Raw genomic sequence first — 20,394 nt, 5'->3', positions numbered from 1 at the left:
GCATTCTCAGTCCCAGCCTATTCCTGGAAGTGCAGAGATGCAGCAAAAAAGTATTTTTAAAATGTGCAAAGGAGAATTGCCAGCTCCAGTGTGTCTAAGGATCAAGAGGCAAAGCTGCTGTTTGTGCCCCAGCCCTGGCAGCATAGGAAGCCAAAGAGCTGGAGTCCCGCCACTTTGTAGAACTACAAACTGTGGTTTGTAACCTCTCATTTAAATCAGCTTCTGTCCCTGATGACTGGAGGACAGTACTTGGCGTCATTGTGAATAGTTATCTGAAAACATCCACTCAATATGCAACAGCAGCCAACAGATTGTTGGGAATCAGCAAGAAGGGGGATACATAATAAGACAGGAAATGTCACATTGCCTCTATACAAATCCATGGGACGCCCACATCTTGAATATTGCGTACAGCTGTGGTTGCCTCAGCTCAGAAAATATATCTTGGAATTGGAAAATGTTCAAAAAAGGGCAACAAAAATGATCAGGGGTTTGAAACAGCTGCTGTATGAGGAGAGATTTGAAAGACTGGGATTTTGTAGTTTGGAAAAGAGATGGCTCTGGGGGGAATATGACAGGCCTATAAAATGACTGGTGTAGAGAAAGTAAATAAGGAAGTGTTATTTACTCCTTCTCATAACACAAGAACTAGGGGTCACCCAATGAAATTAATAGGCAGCAACAGAGCACAGTCAACCTGTGGAACTCCTTGCCAGAGGATAATGTTAAAGCCAAGACTATAAAAAGGTTAAAAAAAAGAACTCGGTGCATTCATGGAGGTTAGGTCCATCAGTGGCTATTAGCCAGGATGGGTGGACATGGTGTCCTTAGCCTCTGTTTGGGAATGGGAATGGGTGATGGGGTGGATCAAGTGAAAAGTCCCTGTTCTGTTCATCCCCTCAGAGGCACCAGGCACTGGCCACTGTGAGCAGACAGGACCCTGGGCTGGATGGACCTTTGGTCTGACCCAGCTTGGCTGTTCTTATCTTCTTAAATTGTTGCTACTTTGGCGGTGGCTGTTTGAAGTTGAACAGGACAGGAGGAAGCCGGGCCTGTTCCCGACCCAGCAAACTGTGGGACTGTCAGCCGAAATGGTCAGGGCAGTGTGTGCGTGTGTGTTACACCCAAGTCTTCAACTGCTGAGACGCAAAGTCTCATTGCAGTGGGCAGCCTAGGAGGCTGGAGGGTGCCCCGAAAAATAGTTTAACGTCTGTGACTTTACTGCTAGGACCGGGGTTCCGTCGCAGAGGGCAGCCAACAGGCTCTCAGACGCCCCGAGTTTATAGAAAGAGCTCAGATTTTAGCTGCTAGGATACAGAAATCCCTTAGCAGCGGGCAGCCTGGGGAGGCTGAGAGGTGCCCCAACGGATCTGTCCCCTGGAAGTGACACGATCCAAAACGCCCAAGCTCTTCCTATACCTGTCCCTTTTGACCGGCTGAAGTTCTTTTGTTTGTGTTCGGTTCGGGTACAGCAGCACGGGTTCAAGTCAGAAGCTTGACATGCACTGGCTTATTTATAGGAGAAAGGAAGAGAAAAGAAATAAAGAAACTTGGTTCAGTATATATATATATATATATTTATAAGTGAATGAGGGCACCCCACTTATTCCCAAAGTTTATAGCTAAATCACCTTACCAAAGGCAGTTTACAATAGAAACGAAGCAGCTTGACTTAAGAAAACTATAATAAAGTAACTAAACTTACAACAGAGTGACAATTAAAGTGTACACATAAAGAAAACACATTGCACAATTGTACAATTCTCACCCCTGCGTTCCAGACTTGGCGTGGCCAGCGTCTTTCTCTCAATCCCTCGGGAAGAAGTAGGGCGAGGTTGGGCGTCCCACGGACCTCGGGAGACAATCGATACCCGCCAGCAGGTGTAGGTGATTGGAGCTCAAAGGGGGTGGGCTACTAAACCCCTCTTTATACCCCTTTGAATGCCAAGTTTCCCACAAAGGGTGCAAAGCATAATTCACACCTGGGAAAATGCAGACAATGGGCACCTCTGGTATGTGATGGGCGAAGATTCCTCTCCTGAGACAGTGCAGGAGTGTCAATTACTGATAGTAGCCATCAGGGCGACGGGAGGCCTCCCAGTCGTCAGCTAGCCCATTTACTGTCTGGTTTCTGTTTATGGTAGAGTCAGGGACAGGCACCACACCTGCGTTCCCAGGGCATCAAAGGCTGATTGCCTTTCTCTTGCTCTCTGGGGGGGGGGACGGACAAGATGGGGTTCGTGTCTGGCTACAGGGACCCACATTCCCCTTCCGCTTGGGTGCTCTCCCCACTACTGGCTGCCAGCTGGTTTTCAGTGTCCTTCAGACCGACACTTGGCCACGAAGCTGTGATGTGAAGGGGCGTGACTGTGCAACACAGTGTGCACGTGGGCCTGTGCTGCCCAGCACCACACGTTCCCACAGAAAGGGGCAGACACTGCCCCCCTCCTGGAGCTGACAGTATTTGCCATTCCCAGGAGAGGTGCTCAGCAGGCTGGCCCGAAGCAAACCCCTCGCTCTCCAAGAGAGGGAGTTGTGACGAGCAGGGCCAAACACAGAGGGATGCCTGGGGGCCCTCGGCTGCAGGTCTTGTAAACTAGGAGAGGTGCTAAAGATTTTTCTGGGGGGTCTAAATTGGCCCTTTGGGGTTTGATAGTGCCCTTTACTTGGAGGTGGGCGAGCCCTTCTCAGTGCACTGCACCCTACTAGTGCTGCCTCAAGCGTCACAGCCCCTCTTGCGAGGGAGGGTGGTGTTATTTATCTAGGGAGCATGTCATGTTGAAAACCTGTGGTCACCCTCTTTACATCCTCAGGGGGCTTCCTGGTGCTGCTTGCAGGTGCGGGGGCTCGGGAGGGGAGCATGAGAAATGAGCCTCGAAGCACTCAGGTTGCAGCCCGTCCAGAAAAGGGTGGGTGGGCTGATCTCCTCTGTTTTAGGAGCAGCCTGTTTTCTCTCTCTGGCTTGGGGCTCTTGTGCGCTTATCCGTCTGCAGTCTAAGAAAGCAAGCAGTGTTACAAAGCAGGCTTCCAGCGTGTTCCTGCTAGCCAGCATCTGCCGGGAACACAACAGCCCACTGAGAGATTAAGTGGCTCGTGCGTGGCAGAACCTGGCATCCTGAGCGCCCTTGTTATGCTATAACCACTACACCACAGTGCCTCACCCTGAGACCATACTTCATCCTCTGCAGTTATGAACTGCCCTGGCTTCTTGTAGTTATGAACTGCCCTGGCCGGCCCCTGTAGTGTTCAGGGGAAGAACAGCTGCTGCACTCCCCAGCAAGGCCCGGTCTGGCTCAGCAGGTCAGAGTCACTAGTAGCGGGCAGGAAATAGGGTGTCAGTGTGTCTCTGTAATATGCACTTGTGTCTTTCTCTGCCGAAAAGGACAAGAGCACGGCTGTAGGAGCCACGAAATACCAACCCTCCCATAACGTGTGAGCAGTGGAGCCTGCCTCCAAGTCAGGGAAAACGCAACAAAGCGCCTGGTGCAGCTGCCGAGATATTAAATTGGCTGCTGTCAGGTGGTGTCACTGCTCCGCTAATCCGCCCCCTCCTGCGCTCACTGGAGATTGGATCACACACTCCGCTCTTGGCAGAGGGCCGAGAGAGAATCCCACTCAGTGAAGGTACCCGTCTGCCCTGCCTTGCAGGCATACCCCAACCCCTGGCAGCCTCAGCATGGTATCCCGGACACCTGGGAGCTAGGGCACCACCAGCCTGCATGACCTGCCTGTGACAAAGCAGGAGCTTGAAAGCTGGCTCCCCAAGCCCAAGGTTTGCACCCTAACCCCTGGGCCAGCCCTCTCTGGCGGGGTGCTGGGGCTGGCTGCCCGGCACCCCAAACGAGAGCACACACCCATGCCAGACAGGGGGAGATGGGCACCCCCTGCTCCCTGGGAGCAAATCACTTGCTTCCCTCCCAGCCCCGGGGAAAGGTGGGGGGTGGACAGAATGATCAAGCAGGGGGACAGGGTTAGCAGAGTGTGATTCCTGTACTATTAAAGGGGGGTTGTGCATTGTGTCTGGACTAGAAGGGGTTAATTCTGGCTCTTACCCAGCAGGCCCCACTGTCTCTAGGGGCACGTTCCTCACTCCTGCGGGGCGGGGCGGGACGGGGATGGGACACAGGCCTGCTGACCAAGGCAGTACCAGGGCTACCGTGCCCCCCCGAGCCCTCCCCACATCCACACATGCTCCATGGAGAGAACTGCTCGGTCCTGGCCAGTCGGCCCCAGCACGCCTGGCAGAGAGGGCAGGTGTGCGTGTGCGTGTGCAGCCCAGGCAGCGGGAGAGGGAGGGGGTTCCTGGGGACGCAGGGATGTTAAAATGCAATGAATTGACTAATGAGGTGATTTATTGGCTACTCAGTAGTTGCTAGGGGAAGGCAGCTGACTCAGGCTGGACCTCCCCCCACTGCAGCCCTGCATTTTAAATGGAGGAAGAGCTGGGCTGCCCACCCGCCTGGCTCTTAGTACATTGAAATGGCAGAGCCGCAGGGGGGTGGGTCCCGCACCCGGCGCAAGCCAGGACTGAGCTGGGCTGCCTGCCTGGCCGGAGCAGCCTCTGCCCACAGCGAGCCTGGGTCCACCACGGGCAGAGGCTTCCTGGCAGCATCCTCCACTGACCCATCCCTATGCTGCTGCCTCTGATAGAGGCAGCAACACGCAGGGGTGAGGGCAGGCAGCACTGTGGAGATGTGCTGGGGGAGCCAGCTTTTAAGCCTCCTCCCCCGCCATTGCTGCCTCTGATACAGAGGCAGCGAAGGAGGAAAATGCAAGTGGTTGACTCAACTAAGCGATAAGCCTAGGCTTGCTGGTTAGTCGACTAGTCAACTGCTCGCTTACATCCCTCATGAAAACTGCCCAGGCAGGCATGGGAGGCCCTGTGCAAAGAGGAGCAGTCAGTCCTAGAGCCGGGCCACCCACCCCTTTGTGGTGTGACTGTGGGTTGGGGAGGGCACGCGTGTGCAGTGAGGATGGAGCTCTTCACCAGTCGAACAGGGAACCAGCTGGCTCTACCCTTCCCCCATTCCCACGGGGGAGGCGGGGGTGCTCCTAAAAAACAGGTGTCAACAGGCCAGGCACTGAGATACCCGGAGGATGTGGGGAACATGGCCCCTCACATCCTGCTCATACCCAGGGCTGGCCACATGGCCCTTACATTTCCTGCTTCTCTGCTAGCCCCTGCTAAGGCTTCCGTGCTCAACACACACAGTGCTGTGGCCAGGAACTCAATCAATACCCCAAAGGGGGAGAGCGTCTCAGAGCTGCCTCGTCCAGCCTGGCATTCAGTCTGCGGAAGAGCCACTAGGCTCCTCGAGAGCAAGGCTGCTGTGGGGAGAGGAGGGGAAACGTTGATCTTTTGGACTGAAATTCCAGCAGGGCTCTTTGGGCCCAGCTCACACTCTTTCCAAGAACGGTTCCACTTCAGCAGGCAAATGAGCCCCTGTTGTCAACCTTCCGAACCAGTCTCTGCCCGCGGGGAAAGGAGAGGAGTGAGCGCGCTAGGGAGCCAATCAGAAAGGGCGGGCCGTACAAAAGACCAAGGCCAGCGATTCACCAGTGACCACCCAGAACGCTAGAGGCCTGTTCTGTTCAGAAATAGTTCGTCCCCAAGGCCTCCATACCTCGTCTCTCTCTCAAATTCCCAAGGGCATGTCAGGCAAAAGGGATCGTTAGATGCTTGCGAGTTCATCTGCTCCTCTGGCGGCCATGCTGCACAACGGCCAGCGTGGTAAACAAACTCAGGCTCCTCCCAGCTCCTGAGAGCGGCCCACCTTTCTGGTGAAACCTCAGCAGCAAAACACACGCACCACTGCCATTCGCCTGGCGGTCTGGAGGCTGCTGAGTGAACAGCAAGTGTCTCAGACTCAGTACGCACGCCCTGGGTCATGCTCAGAAGGCTCCTCTGCGGCCCGACAGGCCAGAGGCTGGCTTGCCTAAAGAGAGCTCAGATTCATGGCCATTTGAAATGCCTGGCAGAATCAGTCCAGCCCGGATTTCCCCTGGACGGCCACATAAGAATGGGGGTGCCATAATAGAGTGGCTTGGAGGGGGATATAGGGCAAGAGCGGATGAACGTGCAAGCAACGCTAATAGCCTGACCACCACAGAGCAGGCAAAATTAGTAAAACAACAGTGAGCTTGTAGCTGGGACTGCACTTCCCTGGGATTGCGCTTCACAGTTTATTAGCGTCCCAGAAAAGGCTCGATACAGGGGTAGAATTGAATCTAAGCAGCGGAGGTCAACTTCTGCCTCAGCATGAGTGACTGACTTCACTGACCTGCCTGGGTTAATAATGGCAGTGGCTGCTCTGAAACAGTGTCCCGGTGGGATCAGAGGTCCTTTAAGGCTGGTGCCCCATCCTCCATGCCCAGGAATTCATGTGCAGGGGGTAGGCCTGCAAGAGTTCTCAGTGGTGCTCCTGGAACAGGCAGCCAGGGTCAGCACACAGCTGATGTACCCTCCGTCCTGCACAGCCAGGCTCTCGGTTTCCCGCCTGGGTTCGTGTGGGTCCAAAGAACCCCTGGCCGGATGGGGGCTCTATTTTAACATAGTCCCAGCTGGGTTAGGTTGGGGGGAAGGGGAGTACTGCAGTTATGTGATCTAGGATTTCCCGGGACCCTGTGTGGGGTGGGAGCAGGGCGTGCTAGGTAAATTCATGAGGGCAGCAGGCTCTGGCTGGCCCCGCCGCGGTCAACGTTCAGTGAATGGCTGCACTTAGCCTGTCACTGTTCACTCTTGCAGGTGCCTGGGGCAGGCCCAGTACCTGGTAGGAATGCTGAGCCATGCTGCCTGCTCCCTTCCCCAGCTTGAATTGCCCTGCGGCCTCCTCTCCTTTCCCACGGGTGTGAGGCCGCCCTTAGGCATGGGGCTGACATGGAACCCACCTCCTGGCAGCGCTGGGAGCATTTTGTGCCCAACTTCATAGCTCTGGTAACGGGCCCACACTGGAACCCCCCACCCACACGCCCTCCGACGCTGGGCGCAAGATGTGGCACTAGCGCAGAGAGCAGGTGGGGGTCACGCACCCAGCCCAGGAAGTGCTGGGGATTTCCTGTGGCCCTTGGGGCTATTCGATTACAGCGAGGAAGCAGAGGTGCTGTTAATTACAAGAGCCTCTTCTCTGGAGCTGCTGGAGACGCCGAGCTAGAAGGGGTTAACCCAGCACTCCCATCCCTCCTCCTCCTCCCCACACACAACACACTTTCTGAAACGCGCCTCCTCTTGCTCTGCTTTTGCAAAACAGATGTATGGGGTGGGGCGGAGGGGAGGCTCTCCCCCCTCCTCTCCTGGAGCCTGCACTATTGCCCATCATCAGCCTCCGTGGGCAGATAACAAGGGACATAACTTGGCTGCAGCTTTGCTAGGAAGGGGTGTAGAAAGGAGAGGGCACCGGCAGGCACCCTGGGTCCCCCTGCCCATCACTTCTTAGCACCCCCCTGCTCCCTTTCAAGGCTCCTGTCCCTGTGTGTTGGATATTTCTGTTTTTGTTGAGTGTGGGGAAAGGGTCCAGCTGCTGCAGAGCCAGGGAAAGCGGCTGCTTTCCGGAGCTCCTGGCATATCTCTTAGGGAAGGCGCCTGGCGGGGCTGTTTGCAAGCGCTTGTCCTGGGGCTGGTGTAGGATGGGGACCCCTGTGGTGATGGGAGGCAGACGGGCAGCTGTTCCTGGGGCCTGCCTTGTTGCAGGCTGGCCAGAGCCTGCCCCAGAGCTCCCAGCGGGCCACGGGGAAAGACGAGGCTCCGGGTGTGGGTCGGAAGGTGCTTCCCACAAGGGCGACGGGGAGGGAAGAGCCACCCCTCTTGGACTAAAGGGATTTATTCATAGAACGGAGGCTACAGGTTGGACTTGGGTCTCTTACTCCTTCATTCACAAAGGTTTGTAAAATATCCTCCCCCTTCGACTGCAGCGCCAGCGCCAATCCAGCCACGCTGCACCCGGGAATCACTGGCCCTGCAAGCTCACACTCCTGCCCCTGCCATCTGCCTCAACATCTTCGCGCTGCCCCTTCCTCCGGGGCCCCTCAGCTTCCCTGCTGCTGCCTCCCCGGGGCCTCCCCTCCCTGCCGGGTGGCCTGCGATCCCTACGAGCTGCAGTGATCAGCCATGGCTCAGGCAGCGGCCCAGGGAGACGTCCGGCGTGAAGCACAGACACGCTGACCCTGGCAGGCCCCGCTCTGCAGCGAAGGGCAGGCCGACCTGGATCTTCTCCGGCTGTGCTGCGCATCTGAGGGAGGGCACGTCCCTGCCCTGCCCTTCCTGCTCGCTGTGCCCAGCCATGCTGCTCAAGGAGGGTCGGCCAGGCAGACACCGGCTCCTTCTCTCCACGCTAAGCCATGCTCCCTGCCACTTTCGTGCTTCTCCCCCTCCCGCCCGCATCAGAGGTCTCCCTCTCCGGTCAGCCCTTTGGGGTTCACTGTCCCCCAGCACACTGCTCCGCCCCGTCTCCACGAAACACTGACATGGAGGCCGCTGGTCCCGAAAGCTTCCCAGGACCTCCCCACGCTGTGCATCTTCCTTCAGAAAATCCCCGGTGTGGGCACTGGCAGGGCTCTTGGAGTGAGGGGCAGGCCAATCCAAGCATTTCCAGTCTTTTTCTGCCCCCCCCCCCAGAGACACAGGTCCCTTGTTCCCTTGCCGTGCCAGCTCTCCAGTGCCACTCCGTGGTCTCCGGGCGAGACGAAGCTGCTCTTGGATGTGCCGGGTGTGGACGCGGAGACGGGTCGCTCCGGGATCTCTGGTGCCCTTTAAAGCCAGTCCCAGCCGCGCTCCCTGAGAGTATTGCTTTTTGAAAGCAGCTTGTCTGGACAGCTCCTTGGGGTATCCAAGCCTGCCGGGCCGCCAGCAGCACCTCCCTGCTTGTGACCCTCCGTGGTCCGGACCAGGCCCTGGCTCCGTTCCATCAGCAAGTACTGGCAGGCTGGAGCCAGGCTCGCACGGGCTGGTGTGGCCCACAGAGCCCCCTCCTCTGCCACGGGGCACGGGAAGAGGGGAGTTGTCACCAGCCTGGGTCTACCAGTGGGGGTGGTGCATGCGCACCACGCCAGGACCGCTCATAGGGCGCCCTGCTCTAAGGAGAGCGGCTCCTCTCGCTGCCGCTGCCGCTGCCTCTCCCGCTTAGCGCGCCAGCAGATGTAGGCGGCCACCAGCAGCCCCACCCCGAACATCAGGGTGGCCACTGAGACCGCCTTGGCGATGTCCATCTGTGGCCCATTGATGCCGAAGGTGATGCACGTGGCGGCCACGCCGATGACCAGGGAGACGATGCCGAAGGGGAAGATGCAGCGGTACCAGGATTTCTCCGCACCGCCCGTGGCCAGAGCCAGCTTGTTGAGCGTGGCTGTGGAGTCCGTGGCCGGGCTCAGAGGCAGCACTGGCTTCCCTCCTTGCAGACAAGTGAGCGAGTTGGACTTGCAGCCCATCATAGCGGCAGGCAGAGCAGAAAGCAGACACAATTCCGGAGGGAAGCAGGGAGGGGAGCCGGGCGCAGGAGGACCCTGCGCCACCCACCGCTGGGCTGCTCTGTCCCTGAAAGGAGACAGGCAGGTCCTGCACACTGCCTTTGTCTGTGCTCAGGACCAGCTCTCCCAGGGCCCCAGCTAGCAGGCGCGCTGCCTGCCTCTGCTTTCTGCCGGGAGCTGGGCTCTTTGGCTGGAGCGCTGCGCGGGGATTGGCAGACGGGAGAGGTGAGATCATGCCAGTGGGAGGGAGCCTGGGCAGGCTCCGAGCCCGTTAACTGTTTCAGGGGCTCTGGCTGGGGGTTTGCCCCGAGCCTCGGCTGGGAGGGCTCTAGGGCATCGTTTGCTGGGCCCTGCGAGGGAGCCTCCGGCCCACCTGCTGCCGGCTGCTTCTGGGGGCAGCACAGTCTGTGGTGCCAGGACAGGCAGGGGGCTGCCTTAGCCCCCCCGCTGCACCGCTGACCGGGAACCACTCAAGGCCAGCCCCTCCTGCCCCAGCCCTGCCCCACCCAAAGCCAGAGCCCCCTCCTGCCCCCAAAGCTCCTCCTCAGCCCACCCCGGAGCCTGCACTCCAGACACATTCTGCTGAGTTGCAGCATCAACAATTTTCATCAACTGGGGCATGAGAAAAAAAGGTTGAAACCGCCTGGGTTGGGGCTAGTGCCCCCTTCTCCCTTTCCCTCCTGCCCCGGCCAGCAGTCCCCACCCCCGTGCTGCAGTAGCAAAAGCTGTGCTCTCCCACGCTGCACCTCCAGGTAGGCTGATGTGGGACCAGGCGCCAGGGATGCAGGGCGGAGCTCGTCCATCTCACAGCCTGGCCTGGGCACGTGCAGCACCTTGCGCCTCAGGCTCTGGCTGGCACTCCCGGCTGCTCCCACAATACAAACGAATCAGTGGGGATGGTTTGGAGCACCCCGGCCGAGCCGGGAGTGGTGGGATCCAGCCCGCAGCGTGGGGGGCTGTGGGTCAGGGTTCGGGCGCCCTGGCCGAGCTGGGAGGGGTGGGATCCAGCCTGCAGCGTGGGGGGCTGTGGGTCAGGGTTCGGGCGCCCTGGCCGAGCTGGGAGGGGTGGGATCCAGCCTGCAGCGTAGGGGGCTGTGGGTCAGGGTTCGGGCGCCCTGGCCGAGCTGGGAGGGGTAGGATCCAGCCTGCAGCGTGGGGGGCTGTGAGTCAGGGTTCGGGCACCCTGGCCGAGCTGGGAGGGGTGGGATCCATCCCACAGTGTGGGGGGCTATGGGTCAGGGTTCGGGCGCCCTGGCCGAGCTGGGAGGGGTGAGATCCAGCCTGCAGCGTGGGGGGCTGTGGGTCAGGGTACGGGTGCCCTGGCCGAGCCGGGAGGGATCCAGCCCGCAGCATGGGGGGCTGTGGGTCAGGGTTCAGGTGCCCTGACCGAGCTGGGAGGGGTAGGATCCAGCCTGCACCGTGGGGGGTCTGTGGATCAGGGTTTGGGCGCCCTGGCCGAGCTGGGAGGGGTGGGATCCAGCCCGCAGCGTGGGGGGCTATGGGTCAGGGTTCGGGCACCCTGGCCGAGCTGCAGGTGGGGAAATCAGGGTGCCAGGGCAGCAGCGAGGTGCCCCTGCAGAGCAACACACTGGCAACTTGCCACACATCCACCCGCAGCGTCTCTGGACTGATGCTCCGAGTCTCCCTTTCTTGAGTAAAAGGCTATTCCTTTCAGTGCAACCCGCACACCAAGGATCCCAGCTCCCTGACAGCGTGAGAGCACTGGGCCCCAACCTGCCGGCAACAGGCGCTGCACGTGGGGCTGGGGAACGCGCAGTATGTGAGGGGTGCCAGGAGAAGGGCTGCGGAGAAGGGGGTGAGAGCGGGGGGGGGGAGGGACACGTGGAAGAGAAGACGGGAGGGAGGGCGGGAGACTGGTGGAGCGTGACACAGAGCGGTGGAGAGACACAACAAGCAGAAACCTTTGTACGCAGCTTGGCAGCGGGCAGCGGCACCGGGAGCCAAGGACGGAGTTCCTTTCCGGAGACCCTTCTGCATTCCTGCCGTGTTTCCAGTGCTTCGCGGCTCTCACCAGGCTGGGATCGTCTCTGCACACAAGGCCTCTTGCCCTCGTTCTGAGGAGCGCTGCCCGAAGCTGTCCTCACTCGCTGGCCATTTCCCTTCCCTCCAGCGGGCTTACCTCCCGCTCTCTCCTAAGCACCCGCTTGCTCTGGCGCCTGGTGTCCCGGGAAGGAGCCGACGGAGAGACAGGCGCAAGGTGGGAGTTTCGTTCAGGCTCCAGCTCAGAACTTCTGCACAGTTCACGGGCTCAGCTCCAGTCAGGAGCCCGCGTCAGAGGGAGTGGGAGGTCGCGCAAGGGGAGAGCGAACAGAGCCATGGGGGCTGGAGCTGGAGGCGACGAAAGGACGGGGTTAGAGAACGGGAGGGAGGCAGAGGGGGAACCAGGAGAAGTGGGAAGGCATGCTGGGGGAGGAAGGATGGTGCAGTGGTTAGTGCACTAGCCTAGGACGTGGGATCTTGGCTCCATTATCTGCTCTGCCTCTTCTGAGCTGGCAGGCCAAGCTGCTCCTACTGCCTAGGGCAGGGCCTCTGCTTTGCTCCCCTGCAAGGGATTTAGCCTCTTCCCTGCCTGACTCCATATGGCGCCCGGAGTGATCACTGTGGTGTCCCTGGCACTGGAGCCAGGCCCAGAGGCAAAGGGCATGAGTTCATTTCGGAGCCACTGAGCCGTCCTGCCCCAACAGCCACGCAGCAGAGCGAGGCCAGGATGTGGGACCTGCGAGGCAAGGGAGCCACAGCTGGGAGCGAGGGGGCTGGAACTGGGATCTTCCGTGTGCTCGTATTTGCTACAGAGCCAGGTGCATGCGCTAAGGGACTGTTAGTCTGGTCCCCTGGGAGCAACCACACTGCAGACAGCTGAGTGACTGGGCAGAGCGCTCCCGTCCTGGCCTGCCTTCCCAGCCACAGACGCACTGGCTTCCCATTCCTTCCTGGCCCCCGACGTCCCCTGGCCAGAGCACTCCAGGATCCAGAGGAGGAAAGGTCGCTTAAAGCGGAGCACAGCTCCTCTGGCCGGGATACTGCGGGCCCAGGTCACTGCACCAGGAACTGTGGAGCTGCTGTAAGAGCTTGGAGCCCCTCTGAGCAGGTTCCTGCGGGGCAGGGCCGATTCAGGGCCGTCAAGCCATGTCATGTTTAAGAGACCCCAGCGCACTGCCCAAGCGCGTGTCATTCTAGCAGAGCCAACAGTGAAACTGGAAACACTATGGCTGTGTCTACACTGGCCACTTATTCCGGAAAATCAGCCGCTTTTCCGGAATAACTTGCCAGCTGTCTACACTGGCCCCTTGAATTTCCGGAAAAGCACTGACGATCTACTGTAAAATCATCAGTGCTTTTCCGGAAAAACTATGCTGCTCCCGTTTGGGCAAAAGTCCTTTTCTGGAAAACTATTCCGGAAAAGGGCCAGTGCGGACAGCACAGGTTTCTTTTCCGCAAAAAAGCCCCGATCGTGAAAATGACAATCGGGGCTTTTTTGCGGAAAAGCACGTCTACATTGGCACGGATGCTTTTCCAGAAAAAGTGCTACTGCCAATGTAGACGCGCTTTTTCCGGAAATACTTATAACAGAAAACTGTTTCGTTTTAAGCATTTCTGGAAAAGGGTGCCAGTGTATACGTAGCCTACAGGTTTCCATGGGCGCCTGTGCAGGTATGCAGACGAGGGGGCAACCAAAAACTAGTGATTGTTTTTTGCCACTCATAATCTGAGGCCCTGACATGTAGCTAACTTAGCCTGTGTGTCAATCCAGCCCTGTGTGCAGGGCGTTGGAACAATCAGAGACAACGGCCTGTCCTGAGAACCCACCCAAGGTTTGCAGCGAGTGCTGGGCACGCAGGGGCAGGGCTCTCGGGGCTTGGCCCTTTGCAGCCAGCACCCTCATCATTTCCCTCTACATAAAATGGCAGAAGCCCCCTCTCCCGTCCGAACGGTGGCACCGAACACCCGCTCAGCATGGGTGTAAAGGCCACTGCAAAGCACTCGTCAGCAGAGACAGGCTGGAGTTCTCTTGTCTGTTACAGAGCCTCTGTGCTTTCATGTAAAGCGCCCCCAGTGCCCAGGATCGGTGGGGCTTTGGTGTTTAATTGCAAAGCAGAGCTTCCTGTCTGGGACAGCGACTGCTCCAAGCTCAGACTGGCCCTATTCTTTGTACCTGCAATTCCACAACTTTGTAACAAGCAAGGCAAATAAACCCTCTTTCCTGTTGTCCTCTACAGAGTTACAAAGGCTCCTTGGACTCCCTCAAAGCAAAGGAGCTACTGGACGAATTTACTTCTAGGTGAGTCTCTTTGTAAGCGTCCCCAGGGGCAGGGGATGTTGAGCTAAACTTGGATGGCCATTATTAGCCCCAAAAAGGAGCTCACCTCATGGTCACATGCTGAAACTCAGTAGGGAATCGTCCCTGGATCTAACTCCAGTAGGTTTGTGCCGTATGAACAAGCAGCAGCCAGATCTGTGCAGGCTGGAACCCTGGTGTGGAGACTCTGCTGGGACTCCTGAAGTGAATCCTGCTGGAGCAATTCACCCAGGAAGACAGATCACACGTACGGGGTGGAGTCTCTCTGGAACCGAAAGGACTGTTTGGGGTTCATTCTCTTGGTTGTCCAGTGAAGAAAAAGGCAGCAAAACAGACAAGTCGATGCATGTTTTCAATAGGGAGGGCTGGTAGCCCTGCCAATAATTAAAGCTGCCTGACACTTCCCATTATAATACCATTTTAAATTGTTTAGAAGTTTGCCAACCTTCAGCTATTTGAGCTGCAATTTTCCTCACCAGACACCTGCCTTCGATTGACATTTTCTGGGAAATGTTAACCAAGCTGATTTTGCTATTTCTGAGACACAGGCTAGGGGAAAATACCTTGTCCAAGTTAACAAATTCTGGCAGCCTTTTAATTGGATGGCTCAGGGTCCCTAAGTGGTGGCAGAGCCCCCGTGGGAAGGGGGGGGCAGGGTAAACGTTACCAGGGCTGGAGGCCAGGCTACAAAGTGTAGCATGAGTGTGGGAGGGGCCTGACAAAATTACACTTGGTCCCTGTGTGTTGGAGCAGGCCTTTGTGACTAGGATGTGCCTTGTACCAAGCCCATGAAAACCTGCCCATGCCACATGTCTGTGCAGGCCTGCTGTCAGGGAGGGGGCAGTGGTCCTAGGGTCTGGCGATTCAAAGAGGTCTGGGGCTCCTAGTTGCCACCGTTGCTACTGCAGCAGTGGTGGCGGCTGAAGCCCCGGCCCTTTAGATTGCCACCGGAGCACTGCATCTCTGAGGGCTTGGGAGGCACTGGGGTGTATTCTGGGAGGCGGAGCGTGCTGGCTTCTCCAGCCCCGCCCCTTCTTCCCAAGCCCCACCTCTTCCAGTCGCACTGACAGCACAGTGAGCCAAGGGCGCAGCAGAGACTTAAGGCACCAGACGTTGGAGACATGCAATGGATCGAATTGGGCTCTGTTCCTGGTTGGGATGAACCTGGCCCTTGTATAGTGGAGGGTTTCTCCAGTCCCATCCAAGGAACCAGGGATCTTGCACCCCCTCTACGTTCAGCCACCAAACAGACTGACTGGTGCGGATCTTGCCAGCTCTTGCAACTCGACCATGAGTCTCAGGACGTGGGATGTTTCTTTAACGCCCCAGCTTGTGGGACTCTCAGTTTTTGTTCTTTTTAATTGTACATTTCTAGCCCTCGGGATTGCAGAGAAAAGCTTCAAACTGCAAACCAGGAGGCAAAATGAGCCCATTCATTATTTTGGATCCAACCCTCTGACTTTCTTTGTGCCTTTTGAAGTCTCCGGGTTGGCAGGACACATTGTGATCAGGTGGTTTTATTATAGCAACCTCATAAACATCCTGTGATGGCGTAAGGGACCACCGGCTACTTTGTTAACAGCTGTGGAGTTTTAACCCCCTGCTGCGTAAGGCTCCCCCGTGGCCCTTTTCCAAGCCAGGACAGAGTAACCGCAGTGGCCTGGGCGATATTTCCTCTCTGGCAGGGACTGTGTGTCCCTGCGTAATGGGATCCAGAGCAGGGCATCGCGCTGGCTCTGGCCCAGGCTGGCAGTGACCAGCAGCTGTGAGAGGGGAGCTGCTTGGGGCCCCGGTGAAATGAGTTGATTGTTCCCAGCCCAGTTCTAGTGGACAGCTGTCGACATCCCCCCGTGACCACTGCCCATGTGCAGAGAGACAGAATAGTCTGGGCCTGGAGTGCGAGCTCCCAAGCGAGGCTGTCCCAGGTCATTGTGGAGCAGGGTGACTGCACACCGTGTGGGTGGACAGGGAACTGACAGCCTCTGTGTGTGTCTGGGCAAGGGGGCCCTTGGCTCCCTGCTCCTGGAAGGGGTGGGACAGAAGAGGGGGAGCCGGGGGCAGCCAGCCCTGCTGCACCACTTGGAGTGCACCATGCCCCTTCTCCAGCCCTAAGAGCTGCCTGGAGCACACCATCTAGCACTCCAGCGGCAATTTAAAGGGCCCAGGGCACGGGTTGCTGCCAGTGGTAGCAGCTGAGAGCCCCAGGGCAGCTGGCCTCTTTGCCCCCTGTCAGTGGGCCTGCCTGCAGGGGCAGGAGATGAAGACCTCAGCTGGCCCCTGACAGCGGGTCAGCAAGGGGGCCTTGGGTGGGCTGCAGGGGGGACTCGGGCTGGCCTGGTGTGGGGGGGGATGCGGTGTCATTCATTTTCCCTTTGGGAAAATAGGGTCTCCCTCCCTAGTTGGACCACGCAGATGGGACGGTGTGGGGGGAGCTTGCACTACCCCCGCCCTGCCCAATGTAGCTGCTCAGCAAATAAACAAAGCCACAGTCTGCCAGGCAGGCGCCTTCCAGCAGCAGCAGCAGCTAGTCCCTCTCCTGCTCTCTCGCTGCCTGGCAAGGGCCTGTGCGCTGTGCTGGCTGATCCCTGGCCCGGCTCACTGCGGTTCCGGTGCTCTGCTCAGGTCTCTGTGGGGCTGGGTACCAGTGCCAGGGCGAGCTCTGGGTGTAGAACGCCCTGACGGTGATTGCTTGCTGAATATGAAACCCCCTTCGGCTCAGTCTGCAGAGGGACACAGGGCCAGGAGCAGCCCTGCTAAAACCATCAGTGTTCATGACGCCACAGAGGGGAAACATCCTGGCCTAAGTGGGGCCATTCAAGCCAGGGGAGGGAAATCGCAGGCGCGCCATGTCCCTGGACAGACGCCCAGCTGGAAATGCATGAGGCGCACTGCAGGGAGATGGAGCTGAAGAGGGGCTGGGTGCTGTGTACCGACTCCTACCCACGCGACCTGCCCCAGCACTGTGTGAGAAGCAAGCAAGCAGCTGGGATGCCCCCACCGTGTTAAGAGGACGGATCCCTTTCGCTCTATGGGCCTGATCCAACACCCACTGAAATGCCTGGGTTTCACCGGGCCCTGTGAGGGCAAGCACAGAGCGAGCGGGCAGCATGCTGCAAGAAATCCCTCCCACCCCGTCACTTTGCACTACAGCTAGTCCCCACTACAAGCCCCCTCCATTTAACTGGTGAATTTGAACCAAAAAGAAGGAAGGTCTGTGACGTATGTTGCAGCAGCTGCCGCTGCCAGCTGTGCTCCCCCCCCCCCCCGCCCCCGCATCCTCTCCAGCCACCCACCCACCCATTCCACTCTACAGCACTAACTGGGGGAGAGCGCCCCCTGCTGGATCCATGGAGACATTTCATAGAATCCTAGGACACTAGGACTGGAAGGGCCTCGAGAGGCCATTGAGTCCAGTCCCCTGCCCCCATGGCAGGACCAAGCACCATCCAGACCGTCCCTGACAGGTGTGTGTCCAACCTGCTCTGAAATATCTCCAGGGATGGAGATTCCACAACCTCCCTGGGCATTTATTCCAGTGTTTGACCACCCTGACAGGTAGGAAGTTTTTCCTAATGTCCAACCTCAACCTCCCTGGCTGCAGTTTAAGCCCATTGCTTCTTGTCCTGTCCTCAGAGGCCAAGGAGAACAACTTTCCTCCCTCCTCCCCATGAGACCCTTTTAGATACTTGAAAACTGCTCTCACGTCCCCTCTCAGTCTTCTTCTTTCCAAACTAAACAAGCCCAGTTCCTTCAGCCTCCCTCCTAGCTCCTGTTCTCTAGACCTTGCATCATTTTTGTTTCATCTTTCCTGAAACGTGGCACCCAGAACTGGACACAACACTTCAATTGGGGCCTACTCAGCGCAGAGCAGAGGGAAGAATGACTTCTCGTGTCTCACTCACAGCAATCCCATGAACGCCGCCTAGAATCACGCTGTGGCCTGGCAGTCCTTGGCGCCGGCGCGATCCTGTGTTTTTATGCAGCAGTGTCCCACTGTTGACACATTGTGTTCTGCTGGATGCAGCACGGCCGGCTCACAGACGAGGAGGTGCCTGGTCAAGGACAGGTCTTTGCTTCCACGCGCTCAGGGACTCCTGGGCATCTGTGGTGCCAGCAACAGACAGACGCCTGCCGCTGGGCAGCTGAGAGAGGTTCAGCTCTGCACCCTCCATTCTGCAGCTGTGCTAGCTGAGCTCCTCAGCACACAGGGGCTGGGCTCGCCTCCAACGGGTGCCACTGCGGCAGGGAGTCCAACTTGCCAGGGAAATTCTTGCAGGGCTTAAGGTTTATCGAGTGGGCCATGGACCAGCCCCTGCACTTATGAAGAGAATTGCACAGACTCCTAGGAAAGCGGCTGCCAGAACCACAGCTTGGCTAGGTGGAAGGCAGAGTCTCCCTGGGATGCCCCAAGGCTGTTCTGACTCCTCCAGGTAAGGGGGTAACGCTGATGTGAGCTAAAGCTCCGTGGGTTTGATCCTAAGGGGATCGGGTCCTTCTGTGTGTGCCGAGGGATCTGCCAGCACACCTAGGTTTGTCCAATACCCCTAACAAGGTCAACGACTTGAGCTCTGTGTCCCAGAGGGAAGGTCTGTGGGGTTGAAGACCTTGTGAGTAATAGCGCCAGCTGACATGATGCTGGCAAATCAGGCTTAAAACCAAGCCAGGTAACCGATTTTAGCTTAGTCCTGGCAGGAGCACAGGACACGGTTTCTCTCTGGAATATCTTCCTCTCTGCAATGGGCTGCGGCCGCCCCTGCGCCCGAGCCTGTCCCAGGGAAACAGACTTTCTTTCCCTCTTTTTGCAGTTCTAGACCTGTTCCTAGGAGCAGCAGGGAATGAGAGAAACACACACTTCTCCCACCTGCATAATACCCTGCTCACACACCAACGAATGACCAATCCTGCACGCCAGGCCTTAGCATTCTGCAAAATCCTGCACCTTTTATGGGTCAATAAACGCACGCCAAGGCTCTAGCCTGGCGGGGGACAGCACAGGCTGCTGGCTGCATGAAGGTGGGAGATCACCCTGCAACCTCAGCGGTGAGGCAGCACCCAGCCCTGACAGCACCAGGCCTGGGCCTGCCCCAGAAGCACACCAGGGTGTGACATAGTGGGGATTTTGTCCACTCTTGTAGTCCCGTGTTCACTCTGGTTTTGCATTCACTGGTTGCTTTGTTGTGCTGTATGTGATTCTACTGTCCTGTGCTGTTCTGGAGTAACTCTGTGTGTGCCTCAGTTTCCCTGGGCACAGCAGCGCTATCTGTATGAGGGGGAGGCTGTGCATGACTCACTGTGGAAGTGGGACAATCTGGCTGCAGGTCGGGGTAGGGAAGTTACATTTCGATTAATCAGCTAATGGAGTAGTCAATGGAACTTCTATCGACTACTTGATTAGTTGATAACTGGGGTGGGGGGAGCTCTCGAGGGGCTTGTACTACTTTTAAGAGGCAGAGACACAGCGGGAGCCCAGGGTGAGGGGGACTCAAGCAGTCTCCACTTGTGCTGGGTCCCGACTGCTGCGCGTCATGGCAGTGACCCTGCCCCCACAGCTGAGGGTCCATGGGGAAGCAGGGGAGGGTGCTGAGCTTCCTACTGCTGGGGGAGGTTTCTGGGGTGGGGGTCTGACAGTCCCAACCACTCCTTGCAGGAAAAAAGGAAGTCTTATTCTCTCTTGCCTCCAGCCCAGTGGGGACTGGCCACTGATTCCAGCTCAGGGTAGGAGTCATTGGCTGGGTTGCCCCAGCCCTACAGGGATCTACCCCATTGCTGGCTGCTCCACATGCCTGAAACGATGTGTCTGCACGGCTAGGAAATGGTGTGCCCTTCCCTTTGCTTCTCTGGCAAAGCCATTTCTCTGCAGGGAAGCTGAGAAATCTGCCGGGGACATGAATTCTGCACACACGCAGTGGCGTAGAATTCCCCCAGGAGTAATACCTGTGTGCCTATGACACCTGGCATGCAAGGGTGGCCACGTACTTTATAACCATTCATGAAGCCTCAGGACACACCAAGGAGGCAGCAGGAAATGGGCTGTGGGGGCTTGCCCCACGTGGGCCCTCCGCCCACTTCCTCCATGCCCCCCTCTTGCAGCAACCCAGAGCTGTCATTTTAGCAGCCGAAATAGGCTGATGTGCTCCTGGGCCCCCTCCCGCTTCCCATGGAGAGAAGAGTGCAGCTTGGGCTGTGACTCACACCGCAGCAGCTGAGATACGTTCGCTGCCCTTCCCCACCCCCTGACCCGGCTGCCACGGGGATGGGTGGCAGCTCTCCCCATGCCCTCAGGACAGAGAGGACACCCAGTGCCCTCGAGCAGAACAAAAACCACTGCAGCCCCTTTGATTGCCATGCGCAGCCACGTTTTACTGGCACCATTCGGTATTCCAGCAGTCAGAAACGAAGGCCTGAGGCTCATCTCATTTACACGGGTGTGACTTAGAGGTGGCTCCGTTTCAGTCACTGGAGTGATAGCACCACAGGGGTGTGAATGAGCCAGTCCTATGGGGGAGGGGTAGTTTGATCAAAGGGGAGTGCAAGCTGGCTTACAGCTGGCTAGAGAAGAACCGATTTTCACAGCAATGGCAAGACACTTACCTGACAACTGGGCCGCCCACCTGCCC

At 57.9% G+C, this 20,394-nt stretch overlaps 2 protein-coding genes and 1 long non-coding RNA gene across 3 annotated transcripts in view; 2 read left to right on the top strand and 1 right to left on the bottom strand.

Annotated features, from left to right (window-relative positions):
- Positions 1 to 1,563: 1,563 nt before the first annotated feature.
- On the bottom strand, positions 1,564 to 10,497 carry LOC149523533 (transmembrane protein 100-like). The gene has a single exon (XM_089782201.1). It carries the CDS (start codon positions 9,421 to 9,423, stop codon positions 9,052 to 9,054), a length of 372 nt encoding a protein of 123 aa, XP_089638327.1. The 5' UTR covers positions 9,424 to 10,497; the 3' UTR covers positions 1,564 to 9,051.
- An 866-nt stretch (positions 10,498 to 11,363) lies between these two features.
- On the top strand, positions 11,364 to 14,190 carry LOC142818561 (uncharacterized). Its single transcript, XR_012896078.2, has 2 exons — positions 11,364 to 11,677; positions 13,698 to 14,190. It is a non-coding gene; the product is annotated as an uncharacterized LOC142818561 (long non-coding RNA).
- Positions 14,191 to 17,916: 3,726 nt separating this feature from the next.
- LOC102446898 (ankyrin repeat and fibronectin type-III domain-containing protein 1-like) overlaps positions 17,917 to 20,394 on the top strand; it is a 368,753-nt gene continuing 366,275 nt past the window's right edge. Inside the window, exon 1 of the mRNA XM_089782195.1 lies at positions 17,917 to 18,207. The gene's annotated coding sequence lies outside the window, so the exon portion shown is untranslated. The remainder of the gene's footprint in view (positions 18,208 to 20,394) is intronic.

This window comes from Pelodiscus sinensis, chromosome 15 (assembly GCF_052426305.1).
Source record: "Pelodiscus sinensis isolate ZL-2025 chromosome 15, ASM5242630v1, whole genome shotgun sequence".
NCBI lineage: Eukaryota > Metazoa > Chordata > Testudines > Trionychidae > Pelodiscus > Pelodiscus sinensis.
This window is presented reverse-complemented; position numbering and strand designations above follow the sequence as displayed.

What these genes read in the sequence shown, in the direction of transcription:
- LOC149523533 (XM_089782201.1), bottom strand. Translation starts at nt 9,423, where the DNA reads ATGATGGGCTGCAAGTCCAACTCGCTCACTTGTCTGCAAGGAGGGAAG.